The sequence below is a fragment of the Onychostruthus taczanowskii genome, unplaced genomic scaffold (genome assembly GCF_017590055.1).
Source record: "Onychostruthus taczanowskii isolate IOZ18803 unplaced genomic scaffold, ASM1759005v1 scaffold43, whole genome shotgun sequence".
Lineage (NCBI taxonomy): Eukaryota > Metazoa > Chordata > Aves > Passeriformes > Passeridae > Onychostruthus > Onychostruthus taczanowskii.
Window position 1 is genome coordinate 280,874 of NW_024501792.1, and position 24,386 is coordinate 305,259.

The 24,386-nt window shown below is 50.0% G+C and overlaps 1 protein-coding gene across 3 annotated transcripts; it reads right to left on the reverse strand.

Moving 5' to 3' along the window:
- Positions 1 to 1,463: 1,463 nt before the first annotated feature.
- Positions 1,464 to 22,601, reverse strand: USP28 (ubiquitin specific peptidase 28). Of its 3 annotated transcripts, none has more exons than XM_041413708.1 (26): positions 22,531 to 22,560; positions 19,848 to 19,925; positions 19,459 to 19,591; positions 18,870 to 18,981; positions 18,515 to 18,677; positions 17,493 to 17,579; positions 16,921 to 17,058; positions 16,437 to 16,510; positions 15,863 to 15,939; positions 15,597 to 15,745; positions 13,471 to 13,598; positions 13,203 to 13,298; positions 12,660 to 12,839; positions 11,764 to 11,978; positions 11,457 to 11,527; positions 10,916 to 11,144; positions 9,348 to 9,551; positions 8,696 to 8,835; positions 8,320 to 8,505; positions 7,314 to 7,409; positions 6,289 to 6,467; positions 6,117 to 6,195; positions 5,735 to 5,814; positions 4,638 to 4,761; positions 3,945 to 4,143; positions 1,464 to 2,587 (listed from the first exon to the last, which is right to left on the reverse strand). In XM_041413708.1, exons 1-26 carry the CDS (start codon positions 22,543 to 22,545, stop codon positions 2,412 to 2,414), a joined length of 3,408 nt encoding a protein of 1,135 aa, XP_041269642.1. In that variant the 5' UTR covers positions 22,546 to 22,560; the 3' UTR covers positions 1,464 to 2,411. The 3 variants fall into 3 exon arrangements, with proteins under 3 accessions (XP_041269642.1, XP_041269643.1, XP_041269644.1); XM_041413709.1 differs by lacking the exon at positions 22,531 to 22,560 and adding an exon at positions 20,146 to 20,383; XM_041413710.1 differs by lacking the exons at positions 7,314 to 7,409; positions 8,320 to 8,505 and having other exon boundaries at positions 22,531 to 22,601.
- Between the last annotated feature and the right edge of the window lie 1,785 nt (positions 22,602 to 24,386).

Here is a 24,386-nt window from a genome sequence, read left to right on the forward strand (position 1 = left end):
GCTGCAAAGGTGGGATGGCAGTGACCGCGTGCCCTGCAGGAGCCTCATCTTCTCATGGCTAAGATGATAAAGCCGATAAGTGCCACAGACCTTTGTGTCAAAAGTTCCTTGACTGCATCATTTACCTGTGCACAAGAGGCAAGAAAGGGTTTCTGCTGGTCTCAACTGTTCCTTCCACATTTTCCTGATTCAGCTGTAAAAATAAAGGCTGATTACACACCTCTGTGAGCAAGAGCATGGACCATCAGGCTGGATTAGCACCCGGAGTCCTGACAGGGGCCTGCCCGCTGCCACGGCACTGGTTGGAAAGGGAGTTCAGCGCTGGTTTAATCCCTGCAGGCTCAAAGCCGTGGGCGCGTGACCCATCTCAAGGAAGGCCCGGCCGACAGCGGCATTCCTGCGGGAAGCAAAGTCCACTCCCTCTAAGTCCCATTTTGAAACCTGCACTTTGCTCAGCTGGAGGAGAGGAAGGAGCGGATGGGCAAGGAAAGGGAGCAGTGATGATCCCGGGGAGTTCTGGTGCTGCAGGACTGGGGGCAGAGTGGGTGCTGCTGAGAGTGAAGTGGAAGAGGCAGGTGCTCAGTCCTTCTGAAAGAGAATCAAACAAGGTAGAACTGAGGGGCAGTGGTCCTGGCCATCACCCTCCAAGGAGCTGCAGCCCCTGCCAGCTCCCTAGGAGGGCTGACCGACCCAGGGAGCACAAAGAGGCTGTTTTGGCTGTAATTCCCTTGGGAAATGGGAGGACAGGACAGTGAGCAAAGGCTTCCAGCCTGGGAACACTCCTGCTGTCCAGCCCAGTCCAAACACCGTGACGTCCCCGGCACCTCTCTGTACTCCTGACACTCTCCGTTGGTTCCTTGAGGCAGGCTGTGGGCACGGGCTGGGCATTTCAGCTTCTGGCAGCAACACAAAGAGCAGGGCAAAGCCGCTGTTTCACGAGAAAGAACAAACAGGCTCTCCTCTTCCCAAACCACATCCTACTGCTTCCACGTGCACAAAAGCCGCCTGGCAATGCCAAGTGCTGGCTGGGAGGAGGTAGCACGCCCCGGGTGGCTGATGGCCTGGGGGCTCTGTTCAAGAGCCCCGTGCTTCCATTCATGGAAGGTCAAGCACCTGAGCAGTGAGCTGCAGGCCTCATCCCACTGCTGTCACAACCACGGGGGAAACAAGCTGCGAGAGCAGCACGCAGGCACTGCAGCACCCCGGTCCCTGAGGAGGCGTGGGTGGCTGCTGGGACACTGGCAGCCAGAGTGCCTGTGGCTAACAGCAGTTCTACCTCTCATAAACTCACCAGGAGAGTGCAAGATTCCCCCACGTGAGCATTTTACTCCTAAATACTGGGGAAACATCCCCTGACAGGATGGTGGAGCCACCTTTAAGGCAGCTCTGCTAATAACAACACATTCTGTACAGGGGGAACCTTCAGGCAGAACCCTAGGGTGAAATAAAGACATGGAAGGAGCTTTTTCATTCTAACATAGAACAAATGCTTTTATTGCACTGTTAGAAAACTCTGCATAGTTCCAAAAAACAGGATCCCCCTCCACTGACTCAGAACTTTTGGCTTACAAGTGCTGCAGCTCAAATGCAAGCACAGGGCGACCGCAAAAGGAAATGCCAACAGGGCACTTTGTTAACAAAGTCAACACAAACACCCACCACCAACAGAACGGGCTGATCTGAGCCCTCCCAGCTGTCATCAACAGTAATCCAGCCCTGACCCACCACCCGAGGGGAGAAGGAAGTTTGCTTTCCAGCCACAAGGGGAATATCCTTTGGGGTGCTGTGATTGCCCTGAGCCAGTCAGCTCCTGCCAGGCACAAACCCACAGCCCCGTCCTGGCTCCTCACTGCCAGGATTTGCCTGTGCTTCTTCAAGGAAGGCTCCTGCGTGGTTTCTGGTGCCAGCTGGAGTACAAAAGGCAAAAGCCTGCTTGGCTTGACCACAACAGTCAGCTGCGTGCATGACCGCCCACGCTGCAGAGCGCGAGCCGCTGCTCCTTGCTGCCTCCTCCTCGCTCAGCCCAGGCTCCTGCGAGCAGGAGTCTGGCTGGGCTGGAACATGCACCTCTGGCAGTGGCCATGGACTCAGGGAGCTGTGCAAGTGCCCGCCGGCCCAGCCACAGCGCGCGGTGCTGAGCAGAGCTGGGCTCCCGTGCCGTCACGGGCCCGGGGGCTGCATCTAGAAGGCCGCCAGGACAGAAGAGGCCCCACGGTGCTGCCGGGGCCTGCGCCTTGCGCTGCAACAGTGGTCCAGGTCCTTCGAGTTCCTGCCTTACGTTTTGCCTCAGAAGTGCAATACTGCTTTTTATCCGCTCATATTTACAAAGAGCGCAGCTCGGAATCCGAACCGCCCCTCTCCTCCCCGCTGCAGCTCTGCCTGGCGGGCCGTGGCGCGGCCGCGGCCCGCGGCTACTTCACGGCCACGGCGGAGGCCCCGTGGATGGACTCCATGACGGCCGCAAAGCGGCTGCACAGGTCGTAGGGGGAGTTGGGCCGGATCTTCGGCGGCTCTTTCAGCACTATGACCTCAGTGGAGCCGTCCAGCAGCCGGGGCAGCAGCTCACCCAGCTTCCTCTGCAGCTTTGCTGTCAAGGGGAAAGGAGGAAACAGTCAGAGGCAGCAAATGGCAGAGGGCTCCAGGAGGAGTTAAGGAGCTGCGGAGCCTTTTGCAGACTGCTCTCCCTGCGCTGAGAGCTGCCCAGCCCACCACCAGGGAGGAGCAGCCTCCCGGGGCTCCGTGAGGGAAGCTCCACTGCCACCTGGCTGCCTGAGGACACGCCATGTCCCCTGAGGCAGCGCCTTCCCTGGAGAGGCGCCGCTGTCCCGGCTGTCAGCTGAAGAATTGCTGCCTGCTTCGGGGTGACACTCAAATATTGACTGTGCAGTTAGGGGAACGGAGCCTTCACATGCTGTATGCCCTCAGACAGGCCAGTTCAGCCCGTGCTGAGCTGGTACCATCCACTCCCAGGGCAGCTCCGTGCCCAGAGGCCACTGGAGTGCACAACACACCACAGCCCCTCTGGGGTGAAGAAGAGCAGGCAACACCTGAGCCAGCTCACGCAGCCTGGGAGGGGTGAGCACTCAGCCTCTGGTTCTTTAAAACCTCTGTGTAAGCAGAGGCTGTCACATCAAGGCCAGGAACTGGGACAGATTTATCCAGTATTAATTTTTACAACTGTACTTTGAGGGTAAACCTCTGTGGTTTTACATAATTTTCTTTCATCAAGTTTACCCTCTGTTAGTGATAAAAACTCTGCAGGGACTCCCCAGACCTTCATGAACACATCAAGGCAAGTCAGGACAAATTTGTCTGAAGTAATTTACCCTCTGTTAGTGATAAAAACTCCCCAGACCTTCATGCACACATCAAGGCAAGTCAGGACAAATTTGTCTGAAGAGAAATGACCCGAAGGGAGTCACAGAGGCTGACTCCAGAAGAAAATACAGAACAAGAACAGCTGCTCAGAACCAACATTCAGCTCTACAATGACAAACTCCTCTTCAGAAGGCAGAGATGCCCCAAATCTGCTCCCCCATTCCATCCTCCATAACCTTGGCTCCGATAACACCTGCTCCTCCCTCCTGAAGAGGAGCATGCCATGCCACCAAGCATGTCTGCATTCACCTGCCATTCCTGGGTACCTCCAGTTGGGGAGAAACCTCAACAGAAGACCCAAGGCCCTCAAGGGAGCTCTAAGCCATTCTTGGGACATCAGCTGTCCCATTTTAGGGATGAGGGACATTTCTGCAGCCTCTTTTAGCACAAAAGATTAATTCTTCTGTAACAGGATTTAATAGGTGACTCAAATGCATTTCTCCTCCCACAATTAGAAGGGCCTTGATGGGCTGCAGTGCAGACACCAAGAATTTTAGATGGTCTTTAATTCTTTCCCAGTTCAGATCCCAATACTACCCTGCCCATGCACAGCAGCCATTTCCTACCATCCATGTCTTCTCGTCCCAAATAGGAGCACCAGCGGTTCCTCATGACCTCGATGGCATCCAGGTCCTCCTTGGAGATCTCAAAGTTGTTCATGAGATGCATGCAGGGGATGATCAGCTCGTTCAGGATGCTCACACCCTCTGACACATGAGCTTCTTCGCAGCTGACAAAAAGAGAAGCTGCCACCTCGTTCAGCTTCTGGGGGTGGAAGGAGAATTGGGGACAGACTTGTAAAGAGCAAGCATGGACCATGGACAACCATCCAGGAAAGGCCCAGCCTGGGCCCTGCACTGGCAGCCATGCAGAAAATAAGGACTAACAGCACCAGCTTCTGGTGGAACAGCCACTTTCGGTCATGGGAAACACACCACAGAAAACAAACTGGAAAATAATATATTCATACACATACATGCAATTTGCTGTATCTGTACACAGAGAGCATACAGCTTATTTACAATTCTGGTTTGAAGATGGCAAGATCCAGACCTGCCTTTGCCTAGACTCCCCGAAACCTATGTGGCACGCTCTTTAATTGAATTATGATTATTGTTAGCTTTCCATACTGCTGCTGGCACTCAGCAAGGGGCAGAATCACACCAAAGACATAACAGAAGCAGTTACACTGGTCCTGGCTACCCTGGCTGCTCCCTCCCCTCCTCTCCCAAGGGAGTGCTGAGCTCCTCAATACCAACCAGGAGACACTTCCTCCGGTACAGGGCGATCAGCGACTCGCTCACGCCGCGGTTGGTTCCCTTCAGCAGCAGCTTGGTGTTGCTTTGGTAGGCGTAGACCAGGTAGGTGAGTGACTCTTGGTACCTGCAAGAAGAGGGTCAGCTCTGCAGGCCTGGGGCTCTGCCAGGGCCATGGCTACAGCCACTCCCGTGGCTCAGCTCAGGAAACCTTCCCTGCAGGGCCTGGCTGGGAGCAGCAGGCTCGATGGGAAAAGCTGTATTTCCTTGCCAAAGCACTAATGAACACATGCCCCATGTCAAGCCATTCCTGCTCCTTTTTGCCCAGAATGCCAAACAAGTGTCTGGGCAGTTAAAACCAAGTTCATGTGCAATGTGTTTGTTCCACGTTTGTTTTCTGTACTGCTCCAGGAACTGCACTATGAGAGGACACCCCAAGAAGGGCTGTGTATTTCAGTCTCTCACACGTTACAAGCTTCAGGTGAGAAAACTGCTGACAGGGATTAGGTCAATTTGGGGGAATTCTAAGCTGCTCTTGTCATGCCTCACGTCAATTTGCCCACCTGAGTTTGGTGGCTTGTCACTGTGAACTACCTCAGAATTCAGTTCTGTTTCCATTCAGGAATAATTTCTGAAAGCCTGCACCATTTAAGGAAAATACAGGTTCTAGAATGGTAAGGAGGAAACCAAAGCCCTTTGAGTCTAGAGGGCTCCACAGTGTGTGTTTACACAAAGTGTAACATCCATTTCGAGGCAGTTTCCTTTTAATACAGAAGTCCAAGGTGAAAAATCCCAAAGTGATGGCAATCATTCCTGCCAATCCATCTCTGGAAAACAGAATATAAAGCTCTACTTCCCAAAGGGAAATCTTAGGGGAAACTCTCGGAATTGTCAGGCAGGCAGCTAGCAGCTCAGCCTCGTATTTTTTAAACTGTTAACCAAGCTTGATTGTGGATTCAAGAAGAACTATTAGCAGGTCAAAAAAGCTCCCACTGGCCTCAAACACAGGCCATTGTAGTTCAGAAAGAAAAAAAATTGTCACGGTGGCCTTTACTTTTAGCTACAACTTATCTTGTCCAAACACAATTAGAGGAACTTACTTTCTATTCTGGTAGAGTTCCAACCCTGTCAGCAGGTAAATGGACACCTTGCGAAAAAGGCTGTAGTCTTCGTGCCATCTCTGTGAGGAGGAGGAGGAAAGCAGAGCATCAGCCTCACCTGGCACACTCACATGCATAGTCTGGGGTCCCTAGTTCCACCCTTTGAAGCGTTTAACTGTCTCTCCTGAGTGACACATAAATGAATCTAGCCAAGTGCAGACACTCCTCCAAGCTCAGGTTTTCGTTGTATTCCTTCTCCCTCAGCAGCCTCCTCAGACACCCACTGTGCTGGCCACCCAGCTCCATGCTGTGCTCCCCAGTTCCCAGTCTGGGCAGAGCCAGCTAGGACAGCTGCAAGGATCAGACAGCACTCATCCCTCACCTTGTACTCCTCCATGTCAACATCGTCAGGACCGATTTCGCTCAGCTTGGCCCGTGCCACCTTCATGATGCTGATGGACCTGCTCCATGTGAGCAGAAAGGAGAAAAATCACAACAGCGGCCTCGGCCACATCCCGCTGGGAAAAGCCTACCCTGGAGTGCTGGGCACTCACCGTTCGTCGTAGCTGAGGTTTTTGTCTGCAAACTGCTCGAGGAGGGTCCGCTCCACCACCTGCTGCGGAGCGTTGTTCTGCAGGAAGTAGATGAGCACGTGCTGCAAGCGGGCATCGTTCTGGGGGGTTGGGGTCTCTTTGGAAAGCAGGTACAGCCGGGAGTACTCCTCATGGAATGCCTGCCAATGGAACACAGGCACTGACAGATCCACCTGTCTGCCCGTGGCAGTGCCACAGCAGCCAACAGGAGCTCAAACCGGTCCTGCCTGGAAGGGCTCCTCTGGTGACACCGAGCCTCCTCTGCTGGTGATGCCCCAGTGGTCAAAGGAGGCCCACCAACACCTCAGCTCTGAACCAACGGCCCCCACAGCCAGGCAAACCCCACGTGCCAAGTGTGAGCTTCCAGAAGTGCCAGGGTGTGTAAATGCCTTTGACAGAGGGGGTACAGCTGCCTTAGACAGATTTGGTAACCCTGTGACAAGTGCCCAGACTGCCAAAATCCACTGGGACACATTTCTACCTGCAGGAGGTGCAAGAGTATCTTGTGATTTATATTCCCTTAGATTACCAGCATGGATGATTTTTTCCATGTGGTATTTTTACTTAAGTCTACCTGCCTGTAAACCTAACACCAGCTTCAGCATTCAGCAGTGGTTATGCTTTCAAACCTCTGTTCACACAGACACTTCTTGAGGATGTCTTTGACAGCAGAGGTCACAGTAAGCAAGTATGTTCAGGATCAAAAAACCAAATTTTACAGTACTAAAAGAATAAGCAGAAAAAAGGAAAGTTTCTGTTTTTACTGGGAAGAGGGTGCTCTCCTGCAAGCTCTAACAATTGTTTTGAACCCATGGATATCTCATCACTGTAAGAGAACAGGAACTGAAATGTGGGGCAAAGGCCATTAACTAGAAGAAAAAGTGCACAAATCGTTCCCTTTACATTCCTGACCTGTCAATATGGCACATACTCTATTCTGGGCAAACAGATATCCATACTATTTGATTTAGCAAACAAATCAATACCTTAACAAGCCCTGCTTCAGACCCATCACGATCAAAGGTCTGGCGGGCTTTTGCAATAGCCAGGATGACACCTTGCATGGCTGGACTCAGCATCACCTACCACAGAAGCAGGAGAACAGACACAAACAGGAACAAGGAAAACAGTGACAGACAGGGAAAGAAGAGACAGCATAGTGAAGAATGGAAGAAACTTTCAAAAGGTAAGTTTTAAAGGAAATTGTATGAGTACAGGTGTGATGACTGGGGCTGCGAGTTACTCGCATGCTACTGACTCTATCCATCACATGCACTTTTACATGCTGGGCTTTTTTTTTGGCATTTAAAGGTCTCAAAGCTGGTCACTCCAAACACTTGAATTTTTAAATTCAACAAGTGAGAAAGTAAAAGCAGGCTGGCCATGTCCCCACCACGTCCCACTCAATCTTCCTAAGACATGTAAAATAAATGCAGAACCTGTGGTGCAGCAGTTCCTTCAGCCAACATCACTCAAGAACATCTCAAACCTACTCAAGGAGTGACATCCCCAGTGTTTGTGTGAAATCCAACTTGTGAGGGAACTTCCAAAACACTGCTTGAGCATGTATGAGAGCAGTTAAAGTCAGATCCCAAAAAATCAGTGGGCGGGGTATGTAAATTATGCTGTTGGGATTAAGGTCTTTGACTGGGGACAAAATAGTAACTGAAGCCAGCAAAGAGACTTGCAAAGAAATTAACACAGGCAGGATCAATTTTGATAGAATTGTGCCAGAAAGAGGACTCATGACCAACATGCAGATTGACAAATCGAGTGCTCTTACAGAGCTCCTTTTCTGATGACGTTTAAAAAGGGAATTATGGAACTATGTGGTTCCCCTTCCCTTGCACAGTAGGAAAACTGACTTTGTACAGGGCGCTGCTCCTATGACAGACACTGTGACACCCACCCTTAGGGCAGCTGAAAGCCAGCTATCTACAAAGCCACAGCCTAACGAGCAGCAGTAATTAACCCCTGCACTGGGATCTGTACCTCCTCATTATATCCATCTGCATCGGATCTAACGGGAATCTTCCCCACACTGGGGATTTCCACTTCAGAGACCTGTGAGCTAGTTTGGGCAGCAGCCTCTGCTTCCTGAGTGTCCTGGGGCTGCTCTGCCTGAACTGAGGGGGATGTTTCTTCTGGATGGGCCTTCAGAGGCTCTACCTCCTTGCGCTGTGGCCAAGAAGAAAAAGAAGAGAGAGAGTAAGAAAATCCAAAGCAAAATACAGGAAAGCCAAAGGGGACCGAGCTAAACGTGGCACAGCTACAGAACTTCACAGAAACGGGAAAAGCAAAGATCTATCAAGAAGAATAATACAGAGAGCAGAAGGGGGAGGTTGTTGGTCCAAGGCTGAGCTCCTACCTCACACAGAGCTGCCTCGACACCGTTCTTCTCGTAGGCATCAGCAGTGTTGGCAATGGCCTTGGCAGTCTGCTCCTTGGCAATCCTGGCATGCTCCGAGGACAGGGAGTGCACGCTCGGCTCACAGACCGGTGATTGCTCTGCCGGGACACACGTGTGGTGCTAGTCAGCAAGAGCTGCAAGACTTTTTTTTCTCTCGTGTTCTAAAATGTTTTGCAGCTTGTCCATGCAGTTTTACACACCCCCCAGGTGAAGGCCCTGCACGCCAGCGTGCGCGTACCCCTTTCCAGTGGGAATGGCACACCAGGGACTGCCAAGTAACGCTTCCCACTCCACAGAACAGCACTTGTCCCCTCCACATTTATAAAATAAAAAAAAAGAAACAGCTGGAAATGAACTGATATTAGTCCATGATGATTAAGTGAATGGGAAACAGCATTTCTGGGGACAGGCTTGGGAGGATGCACATGCAAAGCCAGCAGAACAGCCTTTGGTGCTGTCGGGGCAGAGCCTCCAGCAGCTGCCTTTGCTGCCTCTTGCACGGCTGCTCCTGCATTCTGACACATTTGTGCAAGGTTTCAACACGGTGGTACTGCTGACCAGCTGGCTGCTCCTGGTTCTGACACGGTTTGCAAATTCAGAGTGAGATTACCTGGTCCTGACTCAGAGGAGAGGTCCTGCAATTCAGAAGAAGGTGAAGGCTCCATCTGAGGAATCTTGCAAGACTGCTCCTCATCCCACTCCTCTGCCTCCTGCTCCAGGCGCCAGTTGTCCTCCTGGATGTAGTGCCTCAGTTCTGGGGACAAGGCTTCCACTTCTTTCTGGAGCTGTCTAGCCTCTGGGCCCTCATCCTCATCTGCAGGAAATGCAAGACTGGCATGAGGAAACACACTGTGGCAGGGCACCACCTTCAGGGACTAAGCACACACACAATATCATGGGCAGCCACAAGGAAACTGGCTGAGGGATAAAAGGGGAAAGAAGCCAAATTTTCTACTGGCTCTGTAATTTAAGGTGATCCAGAAGCAAAGGCGCAAAAAATAAAGACAAATCTACAGAGTTATCTAAAACAAACCCCTGTTTTGTTCTACTACTGGACAGCATCTACACAGAGCAATTCCAGAGGCAGTGCCTGCTGATGCAGGTCAGACACATCCTGACCCAAGGGCTCCAGGTGTACAGGGAGCAGCACTCAGCTGCCAACAGCTGGAAAGTTCACAGCTCAGCCAGAGGTGACACCTTCACCACTGAACAGCAGGTAAAGCTAAGGGCTGCATGAGTACCATGCTGATATTTCTTAGTGCTTTTTAGATCTACTTCAGTATTCTCTTTTAAAACAGCACAAAACCCAAGAAGCATCAGCTTCAGACAAGTCCTAAAATTTATCAAAAGCAAATGGCAACTTTCTACAGCAGATATTTTTATGCACCCTTTGCAAAATGCTTTAAAAAACAACAAAAAATTGCATTAAATAGGAGAAAAAACACACCCCATGGGTTCATTTCAGAACTGTCATAAGAAAACAAAGAACAACCTCCAGATCCTCATCAGCCACATTTAGCAATGAACAGAATGTCAGCTCTCCATTGTTTCTTTCCATTTATTACATCAAAATGAGCCACGTGTGAAATGACTGGGTCCTTGTACAGCTGTTTGCCACGGCTAGAGCCACGTGCACAGCAATTCTCCACAAAGCACTGACACTGCAAACACACTAATTCTGAGCCACTCAGGTACCAACACCTCTCGGGGAAAGGCTGCACAAAAAAGAGCCCATTTGGACTCAGTGTAACAGTCATCAAAGACCAAGCAAACGAGTCAGGGAGTGTGACAAAAACGGGAGAGATAAAAGGGGGTGTTTTACATGCCCTGAGGAAACAAATGCTGCCACATAAACAGTACAAAAGTCAAAATGAAGAACACCAGCACTAGATGCACGCTGAATGTGGCAAAAGGGCAGTGTCAGTCCGTACACACATAATTCACTCATGAGGTGCTGTTTCTAATCTCACCTGGATGCTTCTCCTGGCAGTTTCCAGCCCTATCAGGGACTTAGAAATGAATCAAGCACGAAGCAGATTATTTCAATCCTATCTGAGGTGAAGTTTTGCGCTTTGTCAAAAGACAACTGTGCTGGAGAAGCTGAGGAACATAAGGACCACGCAGGCCAGAGACACACCAGACACAAGCATCGCATTAACCAGCAGTGTGGCTGTGTACCTGCACCAGCAGGGGACACCTGGTCACTGATGTACATCAGGCAGTAGGCACTGGCGTTCCTCAAGCCTCCGAAGGACTCTCGCTCCAGCTCTTCCCACGAGGACTCTGTCACTGAGATGTCATTGTACTTGAGCCATCTTTTACGAGGCTGGTCATAGATGAAGGCCCAGTAGTGCCCAGCATTTGCTTGCCCCTCATGGACCAGGACTGCATGCAGGCGATAGGGAACCTGCCAAGTGACATGGACACCACTCAGGTGTGCAGGCAGGGACTGATCCTGCCTGACCTCTGCACATGAACAGTGGGAATGTTTGTAGGTGGAGCATGGCACAGAGTCGAGCAATTTGATGCATTTCTTACTATGTGAAAACTGACTTCTAGGGAAAGAAGAAACAAGATTTCCCTAAGTAAATCTTTCTCTGCTTCATGACTGGAAATTTAAAAATACAGTGGAAGGGGCAATTTAAACCATCATGTACTAACAAAAATGAGGATCAGCAATACTAGGTTAATATTTACATACTGAAGCTGCATTTCCTACCTGCTGGAGGAGAGGGTCACAGTACATCTGTTGGATGGACAGGTTGACTCTGGCAATAGACTCCTTCAGATCTGCCAAGAACATCAACAATGAGAGAAATGCATAAAAATTAATGACTACTCATCAGGCTATGCTAGCTCCTTTCACTTCAAAGAGTTTGAGGCCATGCAGAGAACATCAGACTCAACACCAGAGCTCAAACAGGGACAAAATCATCTGTAGTTCAGGCTGCATCCAGCAAAGCCACAGAGGAGAAACCAGGGGGGCATTCAGGAGGAAAATCCCTACGAATGCATCTGGGGCCAACCTTGCACGTCTTGCTCGATCTCGTTTCTCCATCGCTGCAGACATGTCTGCACCAGGTTCAGCTCTTCCCTGGAGACCACGTGAGGAGCTGGACCTTCAGACAGCTCTGCTGGTGGAACAGGAGGCTGGAGCTCCACGCTGGAGCTTTGCTGTGGCGAAGAATTTGCCACAAAGAAGGCTTCATCTTCAGTCCTGGTATCAGTCCTTTCTTGTATGCTGTGGAGCAAAGTCCAAGAGTAGTGGGCAGGTTTTTTAATATTTCTCTAGTTTTTCTTTTTTTGGAAAATGATACAAAATAAACCAAACAAAAGTTACTCCAGAGCTGGAGCAGGATTTTCTTTCCAGAGCAGTATAAAATGTAGAGAGAACAAGTACACTGCAATGTGCTTCTGCCTTCACAATTCAAACTACAATATAGGAAAAATACTAAGGAAAATTCTTAGAGAACTCTCTAAGCACAGATCCACAATGAGCAATGCTAAAAATTCCTTCCATTACTACTAAGAAAACGTGTGTGTTTACTCAGCTTAATTTAGAGTGTTAAACCAACCATGCTGGCCCGGGTTACAATAATCCAATATTGCTGTAATTTACTGGTCAACGAAGCAAAAAAATGAGTAGCCTAACCAAAAAGAGCACATAATTTAGTTCTTAACTGCTGCTTAGGCAAGGAATATAGGGATGCTTTTGGACAAGGGGAAAGAACAGATCAAGGAGCAGTGCTCTACTTACACCAACAGAACCAAACGACCAGCAAAGCAGCGACCCACTACTTGCACAAGCATTTGCACTTTACAGCATCGTGTTCACCAGTGCCCAGATAAGTACCCACTTTTGGAATGCCACCCAGGACCATTTCGTTGGGAAGTGAAGTGTCCTTTTTCTTTGTTTCCTGACCTGTTTGGCTGTGACAGCACGCCCAGGACGTCGGGCTTGGCTCGGGAGCGCAGGGCTGCTGTGTGAGAGCCCTGAGCGGAGGACGCAGCCACGGCTGGCTTTGTCGCAATGAACTCGAGCACGTACTGCAGCATGTCAGGCAGTGGAAAGCGGGCTGGGCCAGAGCCATACTCCATGTACCTGCAGAGAAATGCAGGGTGCGTGGATGAAGGAACGAGATGGGTTTAAACCTCATGGGAAGAGAGAACAATAACTTTTTCTGTAATGTGCTACTGGGCTTCCTCACCTCCACTGCCAGTGCAGATGACAGTGTCAGCCCTGATCTTTAAAGAATTTATTCCTGTAACAGTATCAGTAAAATTCAGAAACAATTGAAGAGACAGGTTTGTTTTTGAAAATACACTTCCTTCTCCCATTCTTCAGAACAAGCATGTTGATGTTTCTCTTTCCCCTACAAGCTTCTCTGCTACTGGAAAGCTCATTTAAAAGGAAACACTTGCACTCTTCCAGAGGGCATAAAAATAAAACCAGCTGACCACTCACCTTTCCAGTTTCTGCTGCAGAGTCACCATTTTCTCCTTCAATCTCTTCATTTCCTCTCTTTTCATCTGAATAAGATCTTTATTGCAGTAGAGGTACCTAAACAGAAATACAGAGCCCCGTTTGCCAGGTGAGATTTGTTTATCTCTAACATCCACAATCTTCTGTAAATATTTTAGAATCTTTCCTTGCTCACCCAAACAACCTTTTAAATTTATTTATTTATAACAAAGCAACAGCTTTAAACATACCGTACAACAGGACAACTCACCTGTCCATATAAATAGTCTGGGGAAACTCTAGCTTGGTGTGAATTTTCTCTGGCTGTCCTAGTGACTGATTGAACTCAAATCGGGAGAGTTCAAAGGTCAGAACTGGTGGGAGTTTTGTAAACCAGCGCTGTAACAAAAGCAGAAATGCCCCCAGAGGGAAATGTTTTAAGATGACTGCTAATGGCACATTTTAGACTGATCCTATATGATTTCAGACTGATTTAAAAGTCTCTGTCTTTAAGCACAGAATTAGGTTTTGTTTGCAGAGTGACTAGTCAGAAAGCCAAATTTTACAAGTTAGTAATTTATGTTTCCATTTTACATTTTTACTGTGAAAAAGTCTCATAATTGCTCTCAACATTACTTGTCATTGCCTGATGCATCCAGCTTGATGGATTATTAAGTCCAGCACCGAATTTTACAAATTAGTTGAGGCTACACACCATCTGCACATCATCTAGGAGCCCCCAAGAGAGTTCTCTTCTGAGGCAGATCACATGCAGTGATAAACCAGGAGTCCTCCTGCAGCACCAGAATCCTTATTCTCTCTCAGTCTACTTGAAAACTACTTGATTTAGGGGATACAAAGAAGACCCCCAGCTACTTTCTGTAACTTCATACACTATTTCAAAGAGTTATGCTGAAAGAAAAATTCTCAGTAGAATTTACACTTCCTCTTTCTCTTCCTGGATTCACAACAACTTCCAGCATCCACTGCCAGAAACTTCCTTTACCTATTTTAGCTTGGCACCACCCACTTCATGCTCCCCTCTGGATTCAGGATGAGCACACTAAGCTCCTTCTCCTTTGTGGAATTCATGTCAGATGTGCTGCAGCAACAAAACTCCCCCACACCAGAGCTTTCTAAGAAGCAGCCCATAACCACAAAGGAGGAATGATTTATGCTCCCATAGCCTAGAGAAGTTTCTGTTAATTCCCCTGCTGCTTTTACTTTCAGTGCACTTCCCTTTGTGCTCAAAAGACAAAATCACCTTGTTCCCTTATGTCCCCTGCCATGCCACCCTTTACCCACCACATCCTAGGAAGTGAAACTAAGATCACAATTTTCCCAGTAAGGCTTCTCAGAAATTAAGGCAGAGCCTTTTCCTCCTATCTGTGCAGATAGAAGAATTAAAACAGCTCCATGACAGGTCAAATTTCCCTTAATTTTGGGAAAGAATTTTGAGGAACTAAAAAAGCTTGGATTGAAACAAACCTGCCTGATGAGCTCTAACATGCCTTTGTCTCCAGTGCCAGCCAACACCAGCTACACCCACATCCCCTGTAAATGCACCTGAACTGCCTCAGGCAGAAACCAGGAAAACCCAGGACAAACACTTGAGTCCAGAGTCAGAACAGGGCTCCCCTGCTCAATACTGTTTCTCCTTTGCTAGTTTAAACCACAGCAACACAATTTTCAGACATTCTCATAGAACTGAAATGCTCTTCCCTGCCCTGCCTACACCAGATACCTTTGCCAATGCTGTTTCCCAGCCTCTCTCCAAGCTAACTTTTGCTGCACCTACACACAGAGGATGCTGAATGCAATGGTGCTTCTTCACCTTGATGCAACCATGTTTTTTATGATTGGTTTGTGATTAGTGAGATGAAAAAAAAAGAAATAAAATCATCACAGTCAGAAAATAAGAGTGAAACCAAGAAGAGAAACCCCAAACCGTACACAATATAATAGGGAGAAAGAGACAAATTCCAAATGGCATACCATGGAGTTAAGCACTGTACTTTTACCCTCCGAAAATATGGAGGCAGTAGGTCTCCCCCTACTCAGGTACAGGTAGGCTTCAACAGAAAGAGAGAGACTTGATCACACTCGACTCAGAGGCATTGACCTTTGCAATTTAAAATACAGTCTCTGAACTGGTTACATAGGACATCACATCTTTAAAAATCAGCAAAGACTTAGTGTCTAAGCACACTTAGTGTCTGAACATCTAACACTAGCAGACATCTACATGAGATTCCAGGTATCCAGAAAATGTTTTGTATTCAATTCTTAGAGAACACTCGCAGCTGCCATTTAAAGTTATCAGTTGCCCTGCACTTTGTGTGCTGCACTTTTCTGCAGCAGGCAACCAAAGGCTCAACAAAAAAAGGTCAAACTAACCTCCTGTCCATACTTCACTGACTGAGATGCTGTTGCCTCATCCATCTCTCCCTCCACCATGGCTCCTTCCAAGCACTCGTTCAAGTTCCGGTACCCATTTACCTGAAGGGGATACTGACCAAAGGTCTCAATCTTGGAAAAAGTGTTGCCTGGATGATGGAAACCATACAGAAACCATGAGCTAACTCAAGAGAACAAAGAATTCTGGTTAACTCCAAAACCCTCAAAGGAGTTAACAAGCTGAATCTACCAAAGCCTTAACTCACCCTCATGGACACCCTCAGTCAGGAAAGTCCCGTAGAAGAGCTGCACCATTGGGTTTTCAGATTTGTCCCCAAGGCTCCTGTTTCAGAGAGCAAAAGCACACTTTAATTTGCAGCTGGAGGCTTCAAAAGAACCCCAAGTCATAATCTAAACCTCTGCTTGGGGGCCTACAGGCAAAAATACATTTTTCTATCCAAGCATTAAATAAAGAGGAAGCATCTCATTAATTTTCATGTTCCAAAGCACATGATAACACACTGGCAGGAGTGGAAAAAAAAGGGTTAAGATGCCAGCTTCTGAAAGGAAGTTTCAAACTACCAGAGCTCTTCTGTTCACCTGCTGAGGGGTTTTTGAGGGGCTGCTGAGCTCCCTCAAAAGTTCATTTACTCTGCAGGCCATATTGGCACTGAGTGAAGTCCCACACACCAACAGGAGATGCAAACACAACATTTCAAGCTTAGTAAGCCTCATCCACAGGAAACAAAGAACACTCATTTGCTCAAAATTTTCACATAAAGTCCTCCAATTTATTAAAACCCTCCTTAGGTCAAACTCCCAAGACCACAGAGCACTCACGTGGCATTCACAGTGAGCTGGAATGCATCCTCCAGCCAGTCCAGCAGTTTGTGTGTAAACTCACTCACATCTTGCTAGAAGAGAGATGAAAGTGGAGAGTCAGTCATGACACCCACCAGAAAGCGTTCCCCCAGTCTGCTGAACACTGAACACAGCCTGACTGGCACTGCTGCACCCACTCAGCTGAGCTACACGAGACTGAAGTGCTGATTTAGACTGATAATGAACCCTGCTCATCTGAACACTAGATCAGAGGAAATTATCGTGATCGCTCCCCGACTACGCAGATGGCACTGGGTAGTGCCACGCTACACTGGCTGGTTAATTAGCACGCTCTGCTCTAACGACACAGGGACAGCTGCTTGTGGGCTGACAAACATGGGAAAAGGCCTCTCAAAGTACCAGCAGGATCAGGCAAAATGGGGCTGCCGTGGCTGTGACTGCTGGTTTGAAGAGGGCAAAAGGCTTTTCAACGTGGTTTTACCTGTGGTTGTTCAGCTGATCTGAACACGTCCCTCAAGAGCTCCAGTGCTGCAGAAGGGTCTACAAACTTACGCCATGTCCCCAGCATTAATGCAAACAGACACTGAAGTTCTTGCATGAATGCAATATTTCTTTTTTCCTGCATTGCAAAAAGAAGAAAAGTCAAAGCCTTCCTGCAGCTCTAAAAAGCATCACCTCAAAACGCAGTGCTACCCAACACCACAGGCACATATTGTAAAAGGTACCCAACCAGCTGCACACTGGCTCAAACACCAGTTCTTCTACCATGCATGCAAACCAAGGAGTAATCTGGAGCTGCCGAAGAAGTTTTATAGGAAAAACATCTCCCCACACAGCAGTTAAAGGCTCTAGAGGGCAGAGGTACAAGAAGCAGCCCTTGTTTTCCCTATCCTGACTCTGTTTTTGAGAATTTCCTAAATTTGTCTTAAATGTAGCCAGATGATTTTAAAGCCTCAGGTCTCAGATGGCCCCAAATTAAACTGGCTGGAGAAAGAGCAGAATGCTACACCATAAAAGAGGGAAACTTGACATTGTTACTGAATCAAGACTTACAGTGTGACTACGACAACTTTCAAGCACATTCTGTGGGAGGGAGTACCCAAGGACCAGCCTCCGGAATTCTGGCAGCTGAAACAGAGACTGAAAGGAGAGGAGAGGAGAGGCAAAGCTCAGTCAGCACCTGCAAGGACTGTGCTCACTGCAACCTGATGCCCTGCTTTCACTCTGACCTGACGGGTTTCTTTTGTGAACTTCACATTCCCAATGGTCCCGTGTTACTGAACGCACGTTTACAGTGTGAGCAGCCCCTTGCTGGGCCAGCACAGAGTCAGAATCACAGATTTAACTGGGCTGGAACAGACCTTTGAGATCATCAGCATGTTTGTACCCAGCCAAGGGCGAAATCTCATCCTGTCATTTCTAGGATAGATATAAACCTTTTAGGAAAATCATTCTATTCTACACAGGCAGGCTCAGAAAAGCATCCAAGAACGAGCCATGGTGAGAAGAACCATTTGCAGCTTTCTTGGTTCCTCTCAGAGCTGAAGACAAGTGATTAACATCTCTCTGCTGATGTGAAATGGTTAGGAGAGACAAATCTGCTCAGTTCTACTTACTACTGTCTCTTCTTCAGGTCATTACTAATAATATATGCTGCCTAGTTGTTTATTTGTCCAAGCATCTATGGCAGTGTATTCCATTAACTGAAATATGATACACCATGTGTTATCGAGCCAACAATAACTGCAGTAAAATTAAATTATCAGTTCACTTTGCCAGGCAAGCTTCTATCATTTCAGCAGGCACTTGGCCATCACTGCACAACTCCCTGCACACAGACACACAGATTCTCTGTATCTGTAGCTATTTTTAAGTAAAGCCTATTGAATTGCTCTTTGGCTCTTTCTGTATAAGCACATCACATAAACCCAGAAGTTTCTGTGTTTGAGCAGGGACACATTCACTCATCTGCATACAATGACTCCCTCACAAAACTGCTTCTAACTGAGAAACATTCTGACTTCAAGACCATAGCAAGTTTGATATCAGAAAAAGAGAACTTTTTTGCCCATTACCTGTATAACAGCACTAAACCAACACGTATTTCCTATATTTTTCATTCCAACAGGCCAGTCACCAGCTCTTCTCCAGTCATTCTGCTTGGGGTTCTCTCCCCAGACTTCACAGCGTTTCCTTTTGGAGCGGTTTTTGTTTTCAGCAGAATGGGCATCCTGTGGTCTGTCACAAGAGAAACACTGTGCTGTAAAACACCTCCCAAAGATGCACAAGAGCTACAGGAATCAAACTCCCCTCCAGCCAGTAGCTGTCCACCTGGCAGGTGATCCATGGTAGTTCTACAGTTACTAGCTTCAGAACCCACTTATGATATCTGGGAAAACCAAAGTGGGGGGCATTTACAGCTCCACTGACCTTTCAGCTGCATCCCTTTCTGCAGCTGGAGCTTTTGGTGATTCCAGTGGTCTGACAGCGTTGGCTGTGCGGAGGTTGTCTTGGTTGTGAGGGGCAGGTGCAGCACCAACATCTAGAAGTAGAGGCAGCACTCTGATCAGTTTTCCACCAGCAGCAGCAAACATTCTCTTTAAGAGGAAATTCTGAAAACATCACGCTTCACAAACATGGCTCTTCAATCAATACAAGCAAAATCTTCTAGCTCAGGTTTTAAACAGAAATCCCTGTTCAGATCATGCCAGGCAATCTAGGGGCCACTGAGTGAGCTGGATGAGCAGAACAGGGCAAAGCATGCAGCTGTGCACTACCCAGATTTCCTTACAGCCAAATTCAGAGCTTAAACAGTTCACAGCTCTTGAAATAATGAGACAGGAACATCAGCTTTTTAACTGTGATATGTCACCTCCAAACATTATTAAAACACTACTAAGTGATCAGTACTGACAAAATATGCACCAGAACAGAAGCTGGAGGGAGGTACTGCTGGCAGAAGCAGGGAGGATGGATGTGCAAACACATGAAGCTGTAGGGTGAGCAGAGGTAAGCTTACCCTGTGGGAGCTGTTTGCCCACTGTGCCTCCTTCCCAGGCGGATGGCTCTGCAGCAGCTGGGTTCAGCACTGGCTCTGGAGCAGGGTCCTCTGTCAGGAAGGTGACTGCTTCCATGAGATCTCCATCAGCAGCCTGGTGGAATGAGAGGGGAAAGCACCAGTGAGGAGAAGAACAGCAGAGGATTTACCCTTTGCCTCTCATGCATCCAGGCTGACCCTGTGTCACTCTCAGGCCACACATGGACCATTCTAACGAGGACCAGCCATCATCAGCTGACAAACACACAGCAAACACCTGTGCGCTACGCTGGGCGGGAGCCTGAACTTGCCTGGCTTTTTGGACAACGTCAGAGCTCTCTTTCCCCAAAACAATGGCAATATACACAAACCTTTAGAGCAGCAAGCAGGAATGCTGAATCCTGAATTCCTGTGATCTCTTTCATCTGATTTAAGAGCACCTGGCAATCCTATGTGCAAGAAATAGAGAAAGCTTATGTGAAAAGGTGACCAGGATGGACATCAAGCTGTTTCTGCAAGGCTTGCTGAGCACCCAGAGGAGCACTGCTTCTTTCCTTCCTTTCTGCTGACAGACTGACACTCAAGCCCAGCCACACTTGCTTAACGCAAACAGCAACATCATCTCGGACATCACACTCAGTTTTTTCCCTGCTAAATTCACAGACTGACATTCAGCCCCTCGTGTCCTCAGGAGAATGCAGGCAGGCCACCCTCGCTGTGGGATGTGCAGCACCTGTGCTGGGAAGGGGCTCCCCCACCCCGAGGCAGCAGCATGTGCAGCAGGACATATAAGGCGGCCGCCTGCTCCCAGGGCACGCTCAGGAGCTATTTTCAGTGTGGTGGCACATGCCATTTGTGCATGTCACTTCTTACTGACAATAAGGTGTCAGAGCAAGGGCCCAGCAGCCTGTTGTTGCTCCCCCTTCCCACTCCACACAGACCACTTGAGGTTTGGTGAGGCACTCGCTGCTCAAGGCCCCATGCTATGGTTGGTTCAGCCACTTAAAACAAATGATTACAGAAACTCTCTTTACCAGATTTATAAAATCTTTGCAGCCCAGGCTCACCACAGGGTGGTCAGTGCACATGGCAAGCACAAACAACCTCAGTCAATGACTACTAGGAGAGGCACCCCCAGCACTGGGGGTCCCACCACCCCTGCTCGTGGCTGCAGTTCAGCTGATGCTGCTGCCAACGGCTCAGCCTGGGTGACAACTGAGATGCAGCTCCATAACTGGCATTGCTGTGGTATGGGAAAAACATTACAGCAGGAACAACTGCTGGGCCTGTGTCGTGTATCCCGATTTACAGAGGCTCCTGTAAATGCAGAGGATCCTGCAGTCAGCACAGCCTGATCAATCCCAGCTCCTTAAGATCACACTTTTAATTAATCTGAACCAGCAAAGCTGCAGGCAAATGAACTCCAGTTTCTACTTACTCTCACCATTGAGAAAAAAATATTAAGATGCTTCCAGGCCACTGGAGCACAAGTTCCATCCATTGAGTAATGAATCAACTACTTTTTTGAGCCTCCCACCCATACTGGTCATGGACAATACTCCACACACAAAGACAGCACACACCTGTGTCAGCTATTCAAACAAAAAAACTTTTGGTGGCAATTCTCTGACCCATTTAGAACATTGCTTTTGCTCAACTTTCACAAGAAAGAGCACACATGTGTGTGCAACCCCCCTCAACTCGTCCCAAGTGCTCTTTTTATCCTGAGAAAAGCCAGGACACCCTGGAACACCTCAGAAGCCCCAGGAGGAGCTGCCTGATGAGGAGCCAAGGCCGAGAGGCTCGGGGCAGGCATACTCCCACAAAGGCAAACCACTTAAATCATGTTGCTAATTTTGCTGCCGTAGCGCGTGCCGTGCATGTCGGCTGACCCCACCTTACGCCGCAGGGCGGATTTTTCCAGTGGAGAAAAAACCCCACAAACACCCTTGCTAACACACTGCATTATAACAATGAAACCTGAGGCAGGACAGGGCATGATTTTCTGGGGTTTTTCTGCTCCAGCAAACAGAGAACTCACAAAGGCTGCTGTAAGCATAAAGGCCAATTACTGATCCTCTGCTCTAAGTTACCATTTAATATTTCAATGATTTCTGCATGCTTTTATTCAGCCTTTGAGGGAAGGTTTGTGCTAATGGCAGAGAGCTTATCCTGTACCACTTCTGAAAGGGTTGTGGCTGCCTGGCAGCCCACAGAAGCCACCAGGAACCACTCTTTGTGCAACCAATTTGTTAAGATTTTGGGGAGTGTGCGTGGTTTTGTTGCCATAACTAGTCTGGTTATTCCTTTCTGAGGTTACGCGCCACGGGGCTATAAAACAAGCTCTGTAGCTGGTAATTAACACCAGTGTGCTGCCACTGCTAACACACCCTGCACTTGCAAACCCAAACTGAACCAAAGCCCTACCTGCTGGAAAAATAACAACCCAAACCCAAATCCTATTAGTATTAAATTACAGCAACAAGAGATGAGTAAAAAATCAAGAGGCTGGGAGGAAGGAGGGTACTAGAGATAAAATTACAAGGTCAGCCAGGAATGATAGAATAGGAAGGTTTTGCTGTTTTCCCTGCTCTGAGGTGACTCACCGCCCTCAGAAGTTTGTTTTGATGAGAAACTGTGAACAGGGAAAGGAGCAAATGCAGCGCAAGAGATTCAAGGGGGCTCCAGAAATAACTGCACGCAAGGAGGAGGAAGGCTGCAGCACAGAAGAGGCACACAGAGCCTTGGCCTTCAGCCTCTGCTCCTCAGCCACACTTCTCACTGGGGGAGAATGGATATGGAGAGGGCTGGAAACCCACCGGCGGCAGCAGGAACAAAGCCCACGTTCCTGGGCAAGGCTTGCACAAACCAACATCCGTCACAACAAGAAGCAGCACGCAGCTCGTCCTGCATTAAGGTGCACAAGATGCACACAGGGGGCACGGTCCGGGCACCGTCCCCGCCAGACCCGGGCACGGCTGCCGCACTAACGCCGCTGCTCAGGCACCAGCGAAGGGCTGATACCCTCACCCCATCCCGCCCTGTAACTCTGACCTCTCTGAAACGCATCTCTTGGGTCCTAAGAGCACCGAGATGCTACAGGACAGTGCAGAGCCCTGGCTCAATCCGGGCTGGTCTGGGCTTCAGTCCCGTGGGCACTGACACAGCCTCGCTGTGTCCGGTCCTGTCCGGGTCCCTTCAGAGCCAGTCTGGGCAGCGCCCTGAAGTTTGGGAGCAGCAGTTTTCGTTAAGTTGCCCCAGGAGATGCTGCTCAGCGGCGGGGAGCTCCCCGCAGAGCGGAGGGTGTCTGAGCGCCCGCCCGAGCCCCTTCCCGTGGTACCGGCGCACCGCGCGCGGAGCCCGTTATTCCCAACGAAACACGCGCGGACGGCAGCGCTGCCCGACGGGACGGGGCGCCGGCAGCGCGCAGAGCGGGGCAGCGCTGCGGGCCGGCCCCGAGCGGCCGCGGTGTGTCCGGCCGAGTGTCCGTGTGTCCGGCCGAGTGTCCGTGTGTCCGGCCGAGTGTCCGTGTGTCCGGCCGAGTGTCCGTGTGTCCGGCCGAGTGTCCGTGTGTCCGGCCGAGTGTCCGTGTGTCCGGCCGAGTGTCCGTGTGTCCGGCCGAGTGTCCGTGTGTCCGGCCGAGTGTCCGTGTGTCCGGCCGAGTGTCCGTGTGTCCGGCCGAGTGTCCGTGTGTCCGGCCGAGTGTCCGTGTGTCCGGCCGAGTGTCCGTGTGTCCGGCCGAGTGTCCGTGTGTCCGGCCGAGTGTCCGTGTGTCCGGCCGAGTGTCCGTGTGTCCGGCCGAGTGTCCGTGTGTCCGGCCGAGTGTCCGTGTGTCCGGCCGAGTGTCCGTGTGTCCGGCCGAGTGTCCGTGTGTCCGGCCGAGTGTCCGTGTGTCCGGCCGAGTGTCCGTGTGTCCGGCCGAGTGTCCGTGTGTCCGGCCGAGTGTCCGTGTGTCCGGCCGAGTGTCCGTGTGTCCGGCCGAGTGTCCGTGTGTCCGGCCGAGTGTCCGTGTGTCCGGCCGAGTGTCCGTGTGTCCGGCCGAGTGTCCGTGTGTCCGGCCGAGTGTCCGTGTGTCCGGCCGAGTGTCCGTGTGTCCGGCCGAGTGTCCGTGTGTCCGGCCGAGTGTCCGTGTGTCCGGCCGAGTGTCCGTGTGTCCGGCCGTGTGTCCGTGTGTCTGTGTGGCCGTGTGTCCGGCCGTGTGTCCGTGTGTCTGTGTGTCCTGCCGAGTGTCCATGTGTCTGTGTGCCCGGCCGAGTGTCCGTGTGTCCGTGTGTCCGTGTGTCCGGCCGTGTGTCTGTGTGTCCGTGTGTCTGTGTGTCCGTGTGTCCGGCCGAGTGTCCGTGTGTCTGTGTGTCCGTGTGTCCGGCCGTGTTCCCCCCCGACAAGCCGCCGATCACCGTCCCGGCCGCCGAGCCCGTTCTCCCCGCTCTTTCCCCCGGCAGCCGGGAACACCGGCCCAGCCGGCGCTCTGCCCCGGCCGCGCCCCTCTGTACTGATAAAAGTGAATGATTTTGTTTTATTTACAATAGTAATAAACCCTCCTCCCCTGTTGTGGTCCTGCGTCTGGCAGGTGTCCGCCTGTGCTGCCGGTTCTGCCCGGTGCTGCCGGTGTTTCTCTATGCTGTCGGTGCTGCCCGGTGCTGCCCGGTGATGCTCTATGCTGCCGGTGCTGCCCGGTGATGCTCTATGCTGTCGGTGCTGCCGGTGCTGCCCGGTGATGCTCTATGCTGCCGGTGCTGCCGGTGCTGCCGGTGCTGCCCGGTGATGCTCTATGCTGTCGGTACTGGCCGGCGGGAGGCTGCGAGCAGGCGGCAAGAGGAGGATGCAGGAGAGGACCAGGATGCTCCAGGGATGGATGCACCCCAGGGAAAAACCGCGAGGAAAAGGTTCAAAGCAAGAGTGGCCGGCAC